Genomic DNA, 19,709 nt, shown 5'->3' on the forward strand with positions numbered 1-19,709 from the left:
AGTGCCAAGTTGCACACTCCCACGTGAGAGTGTGCTGGGGCAGGACTGTGTAACCTGGCTGGTGCATTGTTGAAGCCATCCAGAAACACAATGTGAATTTTCTACAATGATGCCAGGACATCCATGGTGGCAAGAGGAAACACAACATTCCCAACCCCTCCTCCAGCTCATCCAGTGGGATCTGCTTTATTCCCACCAACCCTCAAACCCAGAGCCCTCATCACCCTCTGCTAATCTGCCCCTGCTTAGGACAGAGGTTTTGCACGAGTCCAGGCAGGTTTGTGTTACCTTGGGCAGTGGCTCGCTGGCTTTTTGAAGTGGCACAGCTCAGCTACTGTGGTGTAACAATCCAGAGTCTGTGCTGCCAACAGAAACACAGAAAGGCAAATTATTAGACCTAAAAGCTCAGGCTGGTCTGGAAAACACAAGCCACAGCCACACAACCCATCTGGTGAGAGCTTTGTCCAGCTGGGAGCACCAGGAGGATCCCAGGAGAGGGTTGAGCATCTCTCCAGAAGGAATCCAACCACCACACTCCAACGTGGCCTTAAAAAGGTCACAGCTTGCAAGAGATAAGCTTCTGATCCACAACGTGTGGTTTTGTTAGGGCTCCAGATGTGGAGCCCAAATATCCTGACACCTCTGGGGCTCCCCGAGAGGGGCTGAGGTGGATTTAATCAAAGGGAGGATTCTGCACAGGAGGAATTTTATGAAGATATTCAGAAAATTGGAATTGTTATAGAGCTAGAACGGTGTTTATTTATTTACTTATCAGAAACATGATGACTCACTGTTAAAAACTAATTTCACATGTGTTATGTTTTTCATTACAGCACTGCACGAGGACATTAGCCACTTTTTTTTTTTCTCCTGTTTTTTTAAGTGCTGATATTTGACTAAGGTTTTCACACATGGATGGCTCATCTTCCACCCCTTTTCTCTCAGCAGCTGAAGTCTGGACCACACCATGATCCATCAGCAGGAGATGCTCTGGAATTGGCTTATTATCACCATTTTTTCTACCTTCCTCTTAGATGCCTCCAGGAAAATGAGGGGTGGTGGTGGAGCTGCCCATGGTGGGTGAACAATCCCTTCAAGGTTCTAGGTCACCCTACACCACCACTCCAGGGTTTGGCTGTGGTGCAGAACCATTTGACACAACCTCTTAAAATGCAGAAGAGCCCTGACTGGAATGATGTTTTCAAGAACCCCATAGAACTCCAGCAACAATATTTTTTTTCCATCAGCTTTTAAAACTTACTTGTGACTTTGGAAACCATGAATGCATTCGAAGGTTTACTTTTCCTGTAAAACAAGCAAAAAAAAAAAAATTAAAATTAAAAAAGCAATCAGCGTGGAATTACTTGGATCACTGTGCCTACCTATGAGCAGCAAAGATGACTGAACATCTGCTCGCATTTAAAGGAAACAAAAAGAGTTTTGGATGAAGTACCTGAAGGACTCCACACCGTTCCTGGTGGACTTCACAAAAGCAGGTGTCCTCCCTTTCCTGGTGATGTCCACCAGCCCTCCTTTGTTGTCCAGGATTCCGTAGTGGATTGCAGCACGGCAGATGCTCGAGGACTGGCGAGAGATAAATCCATAAATAAATAAATGGTGTGTGAAATAAATCTCATTCCCAGAGCAATGCTGCCCAACCACGGCACGAAAAACTGAGGAGAAATGAAACCACCACCAAAGCACCAAGTGGAAAATAAGCTGAGTGCACTGCTTTGGAATCTGGTTGTTAAATCTTCCTCTCCCAACACGGCCTTATTCTTTTATTACTATTATTTTAAGCAGTGCCTGGATGAACGGCAAGCTTTTTTTTTAAAAAAATAACAAAACCATACATTTAAATACAATTTAGAAGAAAAGCAGCATTGGAAGTGAGCGACCAGGCTGAAATATTTCCAGCTCTTCACAAAATATTCAAACCCAAAATATTCCTGCTGACGCCACTTGGAGGGGATGGATGTCTGCAATCACAGAAGTTGCAGGGCAAAGGCACATCATGGGTGATGCAGTCACGCACCAACAGTTGGAACAGGGAAAGAAAACCTGATTTTACCCCAAAAAAGCCTTTTTATCTTCAATCTTCCTTCACCCCAAAAGTAGTTTTGATGAGAAAACAGTGCCATGCTTTATTTGTGAATTATCTTGCTCATTCAAGATCCAGCAAATCAGCCCAAAGCATTATTTAGATACAGCATTTAACAGTGTTTTCCATATAAAGTTTCTGCCCATATAATATCTGCCCATATAATATCTGCCCACATGAATGAAGAGATCTTAATAAGAGCTGATTATTGATCCCCATCCCTCACCATCCATGGGTGTCCACATTAAGGACAATTCCTGACAAAATCACGTCTGGAATCACTTTGCCTTCCCAGAGCCCTTCCTTTTTTTCATCCCTACCATGAGGGAAAATACAGATAATCTTTATTAGCACCATTTTACAGCCCCACAACGGGAGAATAAGAAAAGCCACATTACACCAGCATGGCATTTCCCATTTCTGTCATTACCGACGACTCCCACAAATTACATCCACCAGCTATTAAAAGGTACTTACACTTTCATAATAAAATGTTCCAAAGATCTTTCCCTTACTGTACAAGCAGCCAGCTGGGCACAAATACCTAGTAAAGATATATATCTTTGAGGGTGGCGAAAAAAACAATTCAAGAAAAACAGATTTTGCCTCTCTTTCATTTAATAGTCATTCCATCCGTTTCACGTAACTCTCCCGTTTTAAAAACAGGATTGCAAAATAGCTACTTTTTTAAAACAGTTGCTCCACCCTCCCCAAGAGCCCGACCAATATTTAGATTCTGTGGATTTGGTTGTTCTCCAAGTGATAAACTGTCCTGTTCTTTGCAGAAACCTTAACCAGAAGTTCTTGACTGGCTGGGAGGGGACAAGCCATGAATTATTGGTCTGGCTTGGACAGCAGTGGAATGCATGAAACAGGCTCAGAAAAATGACTCTGCCAAAATTTATTAAATTATTTTGGACACCTGAAGCTAGGTTAATCGTGGCTGAATAAAATAAACCAAATCACCTTATTGCCAGGCTTGGCTGAAAGATCGCATTAAGAGAAATTTAGGGTAATTTTTTGGTTGGGTTTTGGGGGTTTTCTTAAAGAGATCTATCTAGAGAGTCTCAAAAAATAGACAGTACAGCCTATCATGTTTTTGGAGAACTGAGTAGTATTTATGTTACTTTTTCCCTCAGCACTCCAAAAAGTATCAATAAAACCCTACCTGTTGCACGTTGAGCCTCTGCACTTGTCTCTCATCTTGGTTTCACAGGTAATGACTTGTGCTGGGGAGAAAAAAAAAATCAAACAAATACATTTTTTTAAAAAAAGGAAATTGCTCAGACTGCTCCCGAGCTGCAGAACTGAGCAAGATCATTTCAGATCTTTCCTGGAGGTCTTTGGTGCAGAGAGATAAAATCTTCTTTTCTCCAGCCTGGGGCAGTTTGTGCCTCTTTAGCCCTTCACCTGAGACAGGTGTCTTTGGATTATTAGTGAGGAAATCCATCTGACAGCTGAAGGCTTTGATTTACAGCCCGAGGTCTGCAGTCAGGGCTCTCATCCTCCTTTTAATTACAGACTCTCCAGATGCTGGCAGATAAACTTGAAAAGGACCTGCTGGCTTGCCCCACCTTGTTCTCTCAATAGTTGTCTTTTAATTAACAGCGGTTGGAAGACAAGGAAGGAAACACCAGCAGCCTCACAAATAACTTCAGAAATATTCCCAAGCAAGAAATCAGGAGGAAACAAACTATAAACCCCAGAAAAGTTGTGAAGGGTTGAGTGCTGAGTGTAGAGTGTTTTAAGTGGGAAATGAAAACAATATTTCCTATATTTATTACTGATCGAGGGAGCCTTCAGTACATTGAGATTTTATTGAGATGAGGAGGACATGGACTGCTGGAATCACTCAGAGGATGCTCTGGATCCCATTCTGGGATTCTATGAAATGACTGAAACAAACACATAACTTTTGCAGATTGGTGTGCAGAAGGTACAAGCTGTTTCTGAGAGCTCTGTTCACCACCTCTGGCACCTCCTGCTACAATTAGCACTGAATTTTCCCCCAGATCACCTCCCCCTCCACTCAAACATCCTCCCAGTTCCTTCATCCCTGAGCCTCCTCATCACTTTCCCCACCTTTTCCCATGGAGGTGCTTTAAAACCCACAGGAGCTGAAAGAGAGGAAGGCTGTGTCTTACTCATGTAGGATTCTGGGATGGTTTTCTTGGGCTTGATGGATTTGCTGGGCTTGTTTTCTGGAGGGTGGAACTTCACTGGCTTCTGCTCTGCCACCTGGGGAATCTCCACCTCGTTGGTCTCGTCTGTCTCAGCAACTCTGGGGTCTTCATAATGGTGATCTTGGCAGAGGAGGGGATTAAAAACAATTACAGTGTGCTCACACTGCTGGGGAAGTCAGGTTCAGGTTTTGTGGGAACGGTTTGGTTTGACATGGATCTGCTTTTAAACAGCTGGGAAATCAAAAATACCCATTGGATGCTATTGCCAGGACACTCCTCTGCTGCCCCTCTGAGAGTGAAGCAGCATTTATGGCATCTCACAATAAAGATTTGAAGGGATCCCCACTAATTAATGAAAAAAGTGCTGATTTTGCTTCCTGTGTTTCCCACCAAGCTCTTCCCTCTGGAGGAAAACACCAATTTGCTGAAGGGTGTGTATTCCAAGAGCATCCCTTTCTCTACCTTTCTCTCCCCCTGCTGCAGCCCACCTGCACCCTGGGGTCCTCCTTCAAAACCCACGAGATAAAAAGTGAGGAATGCAAGGCTGCAGCGAAAAGAATCTCTGCTTTGGGCAAATCTCCAAGGAATCTCCCTGCTTTCTAAGAGCCAAAGTTCTCTGGGAAGCAAAACCCTAGTGAGGAGAGAAATGGCTCCAGGAGATGCTGAGAGCAGCACTGCTGCACTGGAGGGCTCACCTTCATAACCAGTTTTACTCTATTGACCTCTCTCCCAAGAAAGCTCCACAGGTCAGGAAAAACCCCTGAGGATCCTCCTCCTCTCCTCCAAGAGACTCAAATCTTGACATTTGCTTTGCAGCCATGAAACCCAAGGTGGGGAGGGAGGCAAAGGCTCCATCCCTGGCCCCTGAAGGAGCAGGGCAGGCAGCCAAGCTCTGCCCACCCACGATGCCTCTGGGAAGCTCTGGAGAACATTCCCTTCCCAAAGAAACCCCATGAGGATGGGACTGCTCCTGCCAGCGCTCAAAACCCAGCTCTGAGCTCCCGTGCCAAACCCAGGGAAGCTCAGAGCTGCTTCTCCCCATCCAAGCACTCTGTTTTCACCAGGAAAACATGCTGAATCTGAGCTCCAGATTTGCAGCAGCTCAGGAATTCTCACTTTCAGCAGTGGCTGACGATTTCCCACGTGTTGGAATATTAAGGATGGCTAATTAAAAGGTGCATGAATCAGTGGCTGGTTCAAACTAGAAGCTTCCACAGGTTTTCCCCAGCCTGTCCCCAGCCCAGAGGTGCCCCCAGCAGGTACCTTTGTAGCAGAGGTTGTTGTGGCAGCTCCCCCCGTAGCTCGGCGGGCACTCGGAGCAGGGACGGCCGGTTTTGTACGGAGCTTCTCCGATCCAGTTGCCTCTGGGAGTGCAGGAGAAACAAACACCCATCAGGCACCCAAACACCCTTCCGAGCCCCCAACACCAGAAACAACACCCTGGCCCAGAGCAACTGAAGGAAGACTAAACAACCAGCCTCGTAGGGAAGATGTTCCTCCTTGTTTCACCCCTAAAATGACATTTGAAGAAATTGTGTGCCGCATCGGTTTTATATTAAATTCCAATAGGAACTCTGGGGTCTTATGTAAACAGAAATAAATCAATGGATTACTGCGTTTTGCTGAAGAAACTCCCCAGAAACAACAGCCCATTTTGGTACTGTGTCCTGCAAATTTTAGGGCATGAGGAGGCTGCAGGAGCCAGAGTTAAGCCGTGGCCATAAACTCCTGGGTTATGCTCTTTCAGCTGTCTCCACCTATAAGGCTACATGAGGACAATGTGCAGCGATGCCAGAGAGAAAAGATTAAGCAGCAACTGCAGAAATAGAGTGTTTTTCCATCCAGCAGCCCTGAATGGATGACGTGCAAATGGCCCAGCCTGCTGTGGGGCTCTGTGGGAGATGCTGTTATCCCCCATGAGCAGCAGGTTGCTAAATCCCACCAAACCACGAGCAAAATGTGTTTATCTGGCGTGGGAGATGGGCTTAGAGAACCCACCCAGAGAGCTCTGCCTGGGACAGCTCCACACATCCTTTCCTTTGCATTATTCTGCACTATAATCCCCCAAAGGCAGACGCTCCCCAAGCCACTCCGTTTTTGCATGGAGTGATTTCCCTATTCCGTTTTGTTTTGAAGTTTTAAATTGCCAAGGGCTTGGAGTGGGAAAGGTTCTCCTATTAGCCATTAAACCAGAAAATATTAACTGCCACTGCCAGGTAGTAAACTTCTCCTGGATGTAGTAGGCAAGAAATATGATTTTCATTTTGAAATTTAATCAAACCGTCGAGCTAGTGAAATCTTGACTGCTGCAGTTATTTCAGGGTTTTTTTGGCATGGACCACCACCCCATCCCTTCCACCCTGTGACAGCAGAGAGCAAGCCTGGCTCAGCAGCACATGCCAGCTCCATCCTGGCCATCTCCTGCTCCTCCTTCCCTTCCCGTGGCAAGAACATCAAAGCTCCAGCCTGCCCTTGGCCTCTCGTTCAGTTTTCCAGGCAACGCTCAGTAGTTTTGAACCAGCCCTGTGCTGCTGTCTAAAGAAAAAAAATTTAAAGCCACAACCACCAGTCTAGACTGCCTGAAATCTCTTCCCCAGACCCTGAGGTAGTTAAGCAAGCTGCCAGTTTTGGGAGAGCTGGAGAGAGCCCAGCTGCTGTGCCTTACTTGGGGGAATAGTTGCAGACCAGGTAGACAGCGTTCTCCCAGATCTCTCCCCACACATTCATCTGCTTGCAGACGTTCACAGCACAGCCAATCCTGTTGGTTGTGGCCCAGACTATCTGCAAGGGAAATGTGGTTGTTGGAAATAAGCAAATTAGCCCAATCCAGATGTGGGAGGGATGTGGGGAGTGTGCAAAAGCACTTTACCTGGGTGTAGTGTGTGCACATGGCGCCTGTGCACCTGTCTGGGCACCACGGGTTGCACTCGTGAGGATATGGGAATGTGTAATCCTTCACCTCGTCGTACCAAGACTGCACGTGGAAGGCTGGAGATCGATACCTGAGGGAGAAAAGAAATCATGATGTTCTGGTTGAAGATTTTGCATTAAAAAAAAAAAAATTAAAAAATAGTCTTTGAAAATGTTAAACATGAAGGGTTAAGAACAGGTATTGGGAAGGATTTTTTCCCTGTGATGGTGGGAAGGCACGGGGTGCCCAGAGAAGCTGTGATGCCCCTGGATCCCTGGAAGTGTCCAAGGCCAGGCTGGACAGGGCTTGGAGCAGCCTGGGATAGTGGAAAGTGTCCCTGCCCATGTCAGGGTGGAACTGGATCAGCTTTGAGGTCTCTTCCAACCCAAACTGTTGTGTGTTTCTATGATTTTTTCCCTCAGCTTCACAGCCTGACCTGACTCCGTATTATTTATAGGTTTGACATGATCCTCAAGTGCTGCTGGCCTGAAATGCCCTCCTCACTTTTCCACACAACTACAAAATAACTTCTAGTTTGGCGGAAAGTCGTGTTTTGAAAGTAAACAGGAGTTAGGCTTTGCCAAACATCTTAAACCAAAAGCCATCGTGTACCTATTTCACCACGGGGCAATTTGCTAAATCTGGAGCTACACTCACAGCCAATACTGTAATATTGGGATAATTTGCTAAATTTGCTAAATCTGGAAGTACACTCACAGCCAATACTGTAAGATATTTGAACCTGAGTGGGCTTTTCCTCACTCACATCCCACCAGGAGCTGGTGTGGAGTAGCTGGTGCACTACATTCTTATTGTACTTTTTTTTTTTGGGCAGCAATTTTGCCCCAGCACCAAGCCCTGTGTAATTCTGCCTCAGATCCCACACTCTGAGGAGTTCTGATGCTATTTGTGAGCACAAACGGTGTCCAAACTACCTGTAGAAACTCATACACATTTTACACTCTGCTTACACAGTGAGCAAACAGAACGATCAGCAAACTGCACCAAACCCACTGCTTTTGATGGCTTTCAACAGCTCACACGGAGCAAGCTGCCAGAAATCCCAATGATATCATTACCAACTGGAGCTGATCCTTCCAGCCAACTTTTCATTAAAAATCATTCGTTACAAGTATTTTAAAAACATCCATCTCATGATGTCATGAGGCGAATACTTTCCGAATTCTATTTTAGAGGAGAGGAAATTGAGGCAATCAAGTTATGGCCCGTTCCTGAAAAAGCTGAGATAAATCTGATTTTTCTTTCCTCTCATGGAGCAAGATTGGATCTTCTTCCATCAGGAGCCCATGGCCATCCTGAGCACTTGTAGGAGAGCCAAGAACAGCACGATCTTTGGACTTTGTTTCCAATGAATTAACCACTCTACTTTCCAATCATTAGTTAATTCTGCCAACAAAAATTTTTATATCGGCTTAATTTCACACCAGCAAATTTCCTGTGCTCTCCACCAAGTTCTGCCTGATTTGCAACCAGCATAACTGCATTTCCACCCAGGAAATGGGGGAAAAATATCTCAAGGCTCCTGAGCAAGTACAAAATGTTTGCTGTGCAAAGCAGGTTTAACCTATAACAAGCTTAACAACAGGAGCTTAACAATAAACAAATTTCACCTCGAGATGGAGAGGAAAATCCATTTGGAAGCCTTAATGTCAGCTTTCCTAACTGGGTTAATGACTCCAGTTTAAAACTTGTCCCAGGAATTTGAAAAAAAACCCTGTGAAGTGTTTTCAGCAAAGAGAAATCAGGAGCTGGATAAATATTTATGGAAAATAGAGCAAGAGATAATTAAATTCTGAACTGAATCCAGACATGAATTCTGAGTTGGATTCAGACGTGGATCCTGAGAAACTTCAGCTTTCAGCTGGTTCTCTGCATGATGCCAGAACCACTCCTGGAACAGCAGATTTAGGAGCAAGGGTTAAGACTTCTGTACCTGTTCTCCTGAAGGAGAAGGAGTGACTTTAGGCACATTACAGGTGTGTTACCCTGAGGTCCAGATCCATGGAGGAGCCCAAATAAATGCTGTTTTCCTGGGAAGTGCCGGTGGGAGGTGGCTGCAGGCATTACCACCATAAACATCCCACCTTAACCATCACAATTAATGATCCCCAGCTTTTCTCCCATCTCCCCAGGACTCCACCAAGCATCAGAGCAAATCTTTCCAGCTCTCTCTAAGGGAGGATCCATCAGTTGCCCTTTGCAATGATCCCCAGCTCTCACCTGCCCCAGTGGACAGCCAGGTTCTGCCCAATGGACCTGATGAGGTCACTTGGCCCATGGTCCCAGATGCACTGCTGAGCCCAAGCGTGTGCTGACCGCTCCAGCTCCTCGTCCCAGCTCTTCACAGTGTGGGGAGAGAAAAAAAACAGGTCAGTTTTACATCTCAGACTTGGTAGATCAAGGGATTAAACCAAGAGGAGTTAGTGGAGAAAGAGTAAGTACAGATCACCCGCCACATTCAGCCTGTCCTGGTGAAACAAACACATTTTTGTCATGTTCCCCAACCTAAAATAACATTTCTCAACATGTTCCCCTGCCATGAAAGGCCAGGGCACTGAAGGGTCATTGATCTTCCCCAGCTGATACCATGCTTCTCATGAGATGCTTTGCTCAGGTCACCAGAAAACACACAAAACCACCTGGGAAGACCTCAAAAACACACGTAGACCATCCGCCCTAAACCACGAGACATTCTTGGCAGCTGTTTTTCTACTATGTTTTTAAAAATTAAAAATCAAAAGTCAAGGCTGGAGATGCCATGATCTCCAACATGATGACACATATTTCTGGCTCCTGCAGGAGTTCTAACATCCAGTCAGTGCTTTGATGGAGTTCAGCAGGATTTGTCATCCCGGATATTTCTTGGGATATCTCCAGGTTTTCCCACCAAAGGAACTCCAGCAGTGGAGAGCTCTGCTACTTCCAGATTTTTGGTCTAACCTCTTAATCAAGGAGTGAGGGTCTGAGTCTCTCAGTCCCACCTGCCCTTCTCCTTCCAGAATAACTGAGAATCCACCAAATCCACCAGTCAAATGCATCAGAGGTGGCAAAGTCCCAGGGCTGCTGAGCTCATTCCACTCTCCCTGAAGCAGGCATCACGTTAGAAGTGACAAATCCCATTTCTGCTCCCACTGTGGGCAGGATGCTGGTGTGAGATCACTCCTCATCGAATGTCACCCAGCCGGCAGCCAAAGGAGAGCTCCAAAATGACACAAAGGCAAACAGGAAAGCAGCTCTGCTGGCTCTGCTGCCCAGGAGTGTGTTTGTTCTAAAGGCCAGACTTGCTGGGCCCAGCAGCCAGTGCCCTGAATTCATTGTGTAATTACTGACAGCTGCTCTATTCAGAGCAGCCCTTAGAGGATAATTCGTTGGGATTAAAATATTACCGCACATTCCTGCAAATAAAACCATAAAGAAGAGAGCTCTTGTAATGTGCATCCAGCCCATTCACGTGCCAGCACAAGACTGTCCTCTTTGGACATTTACCACCACAACCAGCTGCTCTTTCCAAGCCCTGTCTTCTCCAGAAGAGAAGCAACTGCTGATCTCAAGCATTTCAAAGGACCTGTCAGAGCCTGGAGGGCTGCAGGGCATCCAGGCTCCTGAGCATATTTAAAAACCATCAAGGGTTCATTCTGAGTGAGGATCTGGACACAGTTTTGAGCAGTTATAGCTGGGATGGAGAGGAATTCTGCATCCCTGGATAAGACAACAGGAAAACGCAGAGTCTCCTGGAACGTGGTGTGTCTCCACTATCTCAGAGAGGCAAACATGACCTCATCTCACTGAGCTCACAGCCCAGGCCTCCCAGAGCAGCTTATCATGAAGCACTCTCAGCAAGCCAGATTCCAACAGCGTCCCAGCTCAGCTTTGGACTGAGCAGTGACCAAGCAAATTCACGTCAGTCTGCAAAACCCTGTATGGACACAGCTCTGACACAGGGAATAAACCCATTTTCCTCCTCAGCCCTCCAGCTCTTCAAGAGTGACAGGGTCAGACCCACCACACACATTCCCAGACCTCTGCTCGGGCAGATTCCTGCAGCAGTGCCCAGACACAGCTTTTGTGGTCTCCCACTCTGCTCGCTCAGTGATTGCCACAGCCTGCCCTCCATCCAGCACAAAACCCACAGAAACTCTCCCAAGACGTTCTGCTCCTCAGACTTCCTACCCAGCTTTATTCCCTGCAGCCTAGGAGGCGAGGATGTTCCAAATCTCCTAATTTAATGCAGAGACGTCCCGAGCAGCAGGCCATTAAATGGGAATTAACGCGAGCAAACGCTGCATCTCCCTTTGATGCCTGCGGGTGAAATAAATGAACTCGGACAAAAGACACTCAACAGGTAATTGGGAAGGAGCTCCAGCTCTGCACGGCTCTTTGCTGCACGAGGAGAGAAGCTCATTTCTGCAGGCATCGGATTACAAAGCCATCCCATCGAAATTAGAGCAGTTATTTGCCTCTTGCTGCTCAGACGCGAATGCGGTCGGGAGGCTGGAATTATTTCAGAGCAATAAACATGGTGGGGAGGGGAAAAAAAAAAAAGAGAGTTTTCAGACTTTCCCAGCTATACTCGCAAGAATTCTTGATGCCAATATTCAAAGCAGTATCTAGGAAGATGACTGAAGCCAGAGGGGCAATGAGCCTGGGCTTGGTTTCCTCCAGAAGCAGAGAATCCTTCGGGTGTGTGTGATTCCAAACGATTTAGCACATGGACTCTATTTTTTTTTTTACTCCTTTCAAAGCAGAGTGTGCAGGGTATATGTAAAATATATGCATGGCATAGACACATCACACCACAGCTTGTAGGTCCAGAGTTAATAATGCATCCCACAAGGAGACTGCAAACCCAAAGCCAGACACCTGAATTGCAGTGATCAGGTTACTCGCTCGTTTTCCTCCCCAGCTCAGACTTTCTGCAGTCCTGGCAGCTTCCTTTTAAAAGTGGCACCAAACTCCAGGACTGACATGTCCTGGCAGAAATTTGGAGATGCTTTGCAAACTCCCTCAGAAACACTATCCCATCCTGACAGGGAAAGCCACCACCCTACAGTTGAGAGGAAGGATGCATACCTTATACATGAAAACAAACTATTTTCCTTCCAGCAATGTGCGCTGAGAACAATTTTGCTTTATCCAGCTGTCTCTGAGGCTGCCGCAAGAGGAAAGATTTCTGCCTTTCATCACTGCTGAAAGCATCTGACTAAGCCATCTTAAAAGGTCACCATGCCTTAGGATCTGTTATGTCCTTTTTCCTCTGGGTCCGTTATGTCCTTCTTTCTCCAGGACTATTAACAAGGAGTTTGTTTTGGCTTTGGCACTCATCCACCTCTGTTCAACAGTCCAAATGCACAGTGGAAGTGTCACTCATGGGGCTGGTGGAGGGGTTAAGGTAATTTTGAACTGGCCCAGCTTTGTCAGAAGTTGTGCACTGCTCACTCATTTTCCATTAACACTGAGTACCTGTGCCAGCTTTCAATTAATTACACAAACCCAGCAGCAAAACCGTTTCTTTCTTCATTTTTTCAGTCCACTTTACCTTTATCCCACGTGTGTACAATAATTCTTTTGATCTCCAGATAACTTATAGGACTCACTGTGTTCTTGCTTTCTTATTAACAGTGTCCAACAACTGAAGTTCATCCAGTAGCAGTTAAATATGTCCCTTTCCTGGAATCTATTAGCTCCCATTTCCATTTTAGAACATTTAAACACATCAAATATGGAGCTGGGAGACTTTCACAAGGGAGTGTTTGGAGGTTGATGGGAAGAACAAGATCTACCAACTCACCCACAAATCATCCCAGCACATCCCCAGTGACGCTCTGCTCTGGCACCAAAGGGAAATAGAAAAGTTTATCTATGGCTCTAAAGACAGACCATCCTCTTAAACGAGTCCAAATGAGAAATGTCCTCTGCAGGACAAAGCATTAAAGAGAAATTGCCCTTCAGCATACACATGGCATTTCCAAGTCATACTGGGTAAACAGGAGCACATGAAAGGCTGATTATAGCCCTTCCAAGCAGCCCCATCTCATACTCAGCTCCTTTCTTCAGAGCACATAAGGCTCTTTCATTTGCCCTCCATCAGCCATAAAAACCACTAGAAAAGCTCCCTGAGCAAAGGCAAACACAGAAGTGCAGCCACGCTGCCAGTGCCAGCAGCAGCAGGCTTGGGGACACTCCAGGGCCAACCAAAACATCCTGGGCTCGCTCAGGCTTTGTGTTTACCCTCTGGAAATCAGTCCAGTTGCCTCTTCTGGCAGTGCTGCCCTGCAGGATAATGTGAGAGCTGCTGAGAAAGAGATACAATCCACAGTTCTTAGAAAGGCTCAGGGTTTCTGGCCAAAGCAGGGCCAAAAAAACTGTGGTGTCACTGCTGGTGTGGCCCAACCGAGGGACAGCTGTCCTTCCTCACTATCCCCTGCCCTCCTTTCTCTTTCCCCTCTCCCTGCAGTCACAAAAGGCAGGATTTTCCACTTGCAGCCCTCACTTCAGCACAGCTGGCAAACAATTTTTATATTACATTTAAGTGTACTTTTCTTTCACCCTTTTAAACTTGGTCTTAACAAACCATCCATCATTGGATCTGTCAGCAGGAGGGCTCAGCTGAAGTCAGACTGGTTTCAGTCAGAACTGCATTTGCATACTGGGAAAAGGCACACGAAAATAATTATTTGCCTACACCATTCTGTGGCCCTGTAATATTTTGATGGCATGGCAAAAATAGCTCCAAGTAGGGTCTCTGGCATCAGGTGAAGAAAAACCTATTCATGTGAATTGTTGATGGCAAAGGCATATTTCATACTCCTCCAACTTTTAAGTTCTCCCTCTGAAGTGGGAGAATACACTGACCAAACTTTTATTTTGGTTTCCTGAACTACAAAACCCAACAGCACTGGCCCATCCACCCATGAACTCCCAAAGCCTTTCCAGCTATTTCCAGTGACTGAAATTCTTCGCAGATGGAGCACATTCCTCAGACCCTGTTTCCCTGCTGTCCTGTGCAGATTCCCAGGGGCATCGTGGAGGGTTGGCTCACAGTGCTAAACCCAGGAGATCAGTGTGTGACAGAGGGCAAATGTCACCTCCAGAGCCAGGTGGCACCTGGTGGCAACCCAAAAGATTCCCTTGTGATTCCCAAACACCAGTCACACCAGCCTGGAAGCTTTCCCAGGGAGAGCAGGGGTTAAACACTGGGGGAGATGTGCTGCTCTTGTGGCAGGGAGGTAATGGAAGAACCTGCTGAGGCAGGCTGGGGAATTGCCATCACCATCCAGGGCAGGGCCAGATGCTCCTTTATGAATAATGGAATGAGTCCTGAAGCTATGCAGAGCATGGACTTGGTGACCCATCAGCAGCCCTTTCCAACCAAAACAGGCCTCTGATCTGAAGCATCCTTCACTCTGGAATGAAATGCTTCAGGAAATCTCTTGAGAAAAACTTGCTTCAGAGGAAATGCACTACACCTCTTATACCACAAGGAAAATTAAAATGCAGTTAGGAAAAAAAAAAGTTGTAATAAAGTGATTTATCAGGCTCTAGACTCACCATGTGTTCCATGTTAGAGGCCACTGGATACACCTGACCTCTCAATTTATTGTGGAGCATCAGTATCTCCTGTCTGTCCGAGAACAAAATGGCTCTCTTGGATCTGGAGTGAGCTTCCCCATCCTGATATTTGCTCAGGATGCTCTCCAGGTGACTCGAGTTGGGCAGGATAAAGCACTGGGCTGTCTTTGCCAGCAGCAGCACACATCCCAGAGGAATGATCCAAGGCAGGGCAGGGCTCATGCTGCCTCCTCTAGGGCCAGCAGAAGCAGAGATGATGGCTGGTCTTCTTGCAGGGACTCCCGGGGCTCAGTGCAGGTCTGGAATTTGGGGAGAAACAGGCAGTCAGAGCAGTGCCAGAGGAACTCTCAGTGCATTTGTCCCCCAGCAATGAGGTCACACAGCCCAGATTTGTGCTTGGAAAAGATGGTGCTGACAATTACTGTTCACCCCAATGGCAGGAGGATCTGAACAACACCACAAGTGATGGGGACTCCGTTTGTTACACCTGGGAATGACACTGATGCTGGGCTGGGATTGAGCACTTCCCAGGCAGGCAGGAGGATGCCTTCTGCACCCCCAGCACCCCTGATGGAGCTGCCACCACCCTGCATTGCCCAGCAGCTCCAAACACCCCCAGCTCCATCCCTTCACAGGCAGGGAGACATCTGAAGTTATCCCCAAAAAACAGCTGTTAAAGACCAGAACAGGACGAAAGGGAAAGTAAACTCGGCAGCGAGCCGGCTGTGGAGGTCAGGCAGCAGGGAGCGGTGTCTCGGGGCTCCGGCAGAGCAGCTGCAGCTCGGTGTTCCTGGGAAATGTCCCCGGCAGCCCCCATGCCGCTGGCACTGACGCACCGCGGGGCTCTCGCTGACGCTTCCCGGCGGGAGAGCAGCCAGCGATGTGAGTTATGGAGCGGCAGGAGCAGCAGCCCTCCCCCGGAACATGAGGTGCTCCCGGGCGCTGGGATGCCGTCAGCACCGAGAGAGGGGCTCTGTCTGGTCGTTGGACAGTTTGGGATAATCTCTCTCCCTCGCTCCGTGGTGCTCCTGTTCCACCTGTCATTCCCATGCACTTCCACCCTCCCTGCTCCAGTTTATCCATCCATCCATCCATCCATCCCTGCTCCAGTTTATCCATCCAGCCACCCTTGTGCCTCTCGGCTGGCTCTGTTTGGATCAGAGCTATTGACGGGAGGCAGAAAGTGCTGCTGCAGGGCTGTGCAGCTCACACTGCCCTGCTCTGGGATCCCAGAGTCACCGGAGCAGCACCAAACCATCGGGGCAAGAAGCTCTGCACAGACAGCCCCAGCACGGCATCTCCCTCCTTAGGGCCAGTTTTTGGGAGAAAGCTTCCCCATCCCTGTCTTCAACACGAGGTGAGGATCAGTTTTTGACAGCACTGTTGAAAGCCACGCTGAAAGCATTCCTGCGCAGCGGCAGGAAACAAACTCCAGATTAGCAGGAATTATTCGAGAAATTCCATCCAATGACACGGGGTTTGGACACACTGACACCAGAAGAGTTGGAAGCCAACTGAAGCAGGGAAGAGCCATCTAACTCCCAGCTGGAAAAGCCCCATTTGAGCACGAAGCCCCTGCTCCCCTGCTCCCCAGACCCAGCACGGCAGCATCCCTGGAGAACAGCGGCAATCACGAGGTGCTTTGCATAAACAGGGACGCCAAAAAACCTCGGAGAACCCCCGAAAACTTGTTGGCTGACTGCTCAAAAGACACAGCGTCCCTTTCTGAGGCTTCTTTCTTGGACGGAACATGCAGGCAGATGAAAACCAGCTGCCCTCAGCCTCTCTCCAGGCAGCGCATTAAGCCTCAGCCTGGGTACAACAATGCGGGACGTAATTCGCTCAGTTTAGGTAACAGCTTCTCATCATTTCCTGCCCTGCAGAGCCAGTCAGACACACACGCCTTGTCCCCAGCTGCAGGCACACCTGGAAGACAGGACGTTCGGTGGCACGGGGACAAACACTCCTTCAACCTCATCCTCCTCTCAGCCCTCTTTGCGGCGTTCTCTCCCCCCCAGCCAGGAGCCCGACTTTCTAACCCTGCCGCACGGGGCTAGGGGAGGCAAAGGGAGCAGTCGCTTTTGTAGACCGTCTGACCCAAATTCAGGGAACAATTCCTACTTTGAGGCACTTCCTTGAGAGTTTAAAAATAGCCGCGCAGCCGGGGCCACTCACAATGTGGCCATTTAGCCGGGCAGCTCTCTCGCCCTGCGCGAACAGCCGGCGCTCACAGGCGGCCGTTGCACCCCTTCGTTTGGCCGCCTGCCCTTGCGGCCCAAATCCACCACCCATCTAAGGCAAACACTGAACTTTCAGAAAGGGCAGATTGAAAAAAAATCAGCTGTAGCATGGGAGAGCTGGAGGAGCTGCTCCGCTCGGCTCGGCAGCGAAGCCAACGCGTCTGGCTCGGCGGTGCGGCCAGGAGCTCGCAACAGATGGTGCTTTATTCCTCGGGATGTGCTTCCCTGCGCCCCGTTTGCCGGCGAAAGGATGGCAGCACCTCTCTAAAATTGGGTCACTTTGGCTTTATCGTCTGTTTCAGCTTTGCTGCAGCTCGGGGTGAGGAGCGCTGAGCATCCCAAGGGAGGATAAAGGGATCAGAGAGGGACAGGGAGCAGCAGGGAGTTCCCTGGGCGGATTAATTGAAAGCAGCTGAAAGATGCTCACGTTTCAGAGAGCTCTCATGGATTTCAGATGTCCATCCATCTGCCTCTCAATGTCCTCATGTCCAGGTGCAGGGAAACACTTGCAGCTCAGTCTGTCCCAGTGCCCTGCGGGGCTGGGCTGATGCCTCTGGGCTGCAGCAGCAGCTCCTCAGCCAGGGAGGCTGAAATCACGTTGCCTTTGAGTTTGGCTTTGACATTATTCACAGAAAATTATCAGCTGACAGTCAGCTGAGGAAGCCTCTGCTGCTGATTTCAAGGGTTCAAGAGGAGCACCACCTCCCTTTAAACACATCTGGCCCCTTGACACTGGTGCCAGGTGAACATCTGGGAGCCATCAGAAATGACTGAGTCAGCAGAAACCGACTCCTGAATATGCTGCAAAAAGCCTGTCCAAAGTGGGGAGGAATGGGAGGCCTTCTTCTGGGGTCTGAGGGAGTTAAAGAGCAGCACTGGACTTTGGGAAAGATTATTTTTAGAAAGCTATTTCCCCAGCTAATGGATGGTGTCTGCCTTGCACAGAAAGCAGGAGAGCTGCTCACATCTGAAGGCTGGCAGAGACACTGCTAAAGCCACATGCAGGCTGATCCTGGATTCATGTCCTCATGTCACCTTATTCCTCAGGGATATGGAGCTTTGACTGCCTCCCTGGTAAAGGACACAAGTGGGACTAACTCCTGGGTCATGAGTGGCATTTGCAGATAAAACATCCCAGAGCCTGTGGAGTTACACATGGCGCCAGCTGACGAGGAAGGAAAGTGCTAAGTTAGCTCAGGATAGCAGGAAAGCACCTAAAACAGCAAAGCAGAGGGGAGTTAGCCTGGGATCAGCTTCTAACCTGAGCCTGGGATCAGCTTTTAGCCTGGGTTAGCCTGGGATCAACTTTAACCTGCGCAGAAATCCAGGGATAAAGCCACAACATAATGCACTAAACTGCAGGTCATCTGCTCCACTGGGATGCACACACTCCAGGCTTTGCAGAATTCTGTTGGCTTCCAAAGAAAAGCAGGAGGACAAGTTCCTTGACACAGGACAGCACTGAACACACCACGGATTGAGCATCCTCCAGGCCATGGGCCAAAACATCTGCATCTTCCATTCCAATCCACTCCCACAGAACCCAAGTGGGTGAGTTTCTGCACCAAACCACATGGAAAACCCACTGGTAACAGACACCACATGTGGTGACACTGAAATTCCTTTCCTCCAAGGACTTGAGAGCAGAGCTGTACAAACACAGGCAGCCTGGAGCACACAGATGTGCCCACAGCTAGCAGCTCCTGGAGACTGCAACAGCATCCCTTGGATATTTTCTGTTTGCATAGAAATCCACTCCTGCTCTTGCAAACTCCTCCCATTCATTCAAGGTTAATGCATGTTAATCTTGCATTAATTTCTGCACAGCACACATGAGGGAAGCTCAGACACCATTGGGTTATTTTATACTACCCAGGCAACTTTTTGGAGAAGTTAATAAAACTCTGCCTTCTTAAAAAAGTGATTTCTTGCACTCACACCACCCCCAAAACCACATTTCATAAGCCAGGAGAGAACTTCACACTTACCTTGCTGAGTACTTCCAAGTCTCCAGGTAACTGCAGCTCCTCCAAGCCTGCTTGTGGAAAATAAATTATGTATCTGAAATACCGAAGCGAGGAGGAGAGGGAAAGGATGGAACGAGCCTCGGGAGGTGCGAGATGTGCAAGGGCTCGGCTCAGCAACTCGGACCAACTGCAGTCTCACAGAGCTCCCCAGTGGTATTTATGCTCTCCAGGCAAAGAGAAGAACCCTGGATCATCCCCTGATGACAACGGGCGTGGAGCAATAACGAGAGGAGAGGCGGGGGGAAAAGGAGCGGAGAAAAGCCCCGAGGAGGGAGAGGGGTGTCGGTTGGGATGGCAGCAGCTCGAGGACAGTCATTGGGGCTCACAGGAGCAGGACCATCCTCCCAAAGGCGGGAACTCCAGAGGGAGGAGGAGGAGGAGGGGAGCAGCCCCTGATCTATAAAAGTGTTGGCTGTGCTCTCTCTCCCCAGCAGTCTGCTCTGCGAGTCGCAGCCCAGCGGAATTCCAGGGCAGGGGAATCCTCCCTGCACAGGGGGGACCGCGGACAGGGGAGGGGGAATTCAAGACAGGAATTTTCTCTGTAAGACACTAAAGCCAGCTGTCTCCCCTGGGCTGCCAGCTCAGCCATTCCTGCTCCTCGCAGGGAAATCCCACAGCGAAGGTTGTGGGATTTCCCAGCTCCAGCCCCCCCAGTAA

The 19,709-nt window shown here is 48.3% G+C and overlaps 1 protein-coding gene across 2 annotated transcripts in view; it reads right to left on the reverse strand.

The window, feature by feature from the left end:
• Nucleotides 1-19,529, reverse strand: part of CRISPLD2 (cysteine rich secretory protein LCCL domain containing 2) — a 29,740-nt gene extending 10,211 nt beyond the window's left edge. Inside the window, exons 1-12 of one of the 2 annotated variants that reach the window (XM_085071435.1) lie at nt 19,014-19,529; nt 14,765-15,084; nt 9,437-9,555; nt 7,154-7,286; nt 6,950-7,065; nt 5,548-5,648; nt 4,246-4,404; nt 3,270-3,330; nt 2,579-2,645; nt 1,454-1,584; nt 1,262-1,305; nt 289-361 (exon numbers count right to left, since the gene is read on the reverse strand). In XM_085071435.1, coding sequence (XP_084927561.1) covers nt 289-361; nt 1,262-1,305; nt 1,454-1,584; nt 2,579-2,645; nt 3,270-3,330; nt 4,246-4,404; nt 5,548-5,648; nt 6,950-7,065; nt 7,154-7,286; nt 9,437-9,555; nt 14,765-15,007 — 1,247 coding nt within the window. In that variant the 5' untranslated portion in view covers nt 15,008-15,084; nt 19,014-19,529. Of the gene's footprint in view, nt 1-288; nt 362-1,261; nt 1,306-1,453; nt 1,585-2,578; nt 2,646-3,269; nt 3,331-4,245; nt 4,405-5,547; nt 5,649-6,949; nt 7,066-7,153; nt 7,287-9,436; nt 9,556-14,764; nt 15,085-17,452; nt 17,676-19,013 lie in introns of those variants that run through there. The other variant, XM_085071436.1, reaches the window with a different exon arrangement.
• Between the last annotated feature and the right edge of the window lie 180 nt (nt 19,530-19,709).

Source organism: Lichenostomus cassidix, chromosome 11 (assembly GCF_008360975.1).
Source record: "Lichenostomus cassidix isolate B80296 chromosome 11, HeHo_3.0, whole genome shotgun sequence".
Lineage (NCBI taxonomy): Eukaryota > Metazoa > Chordata > Aves > Passeriformes > Meliphagidae > Lichenostomus > Lichenostomus cassidix.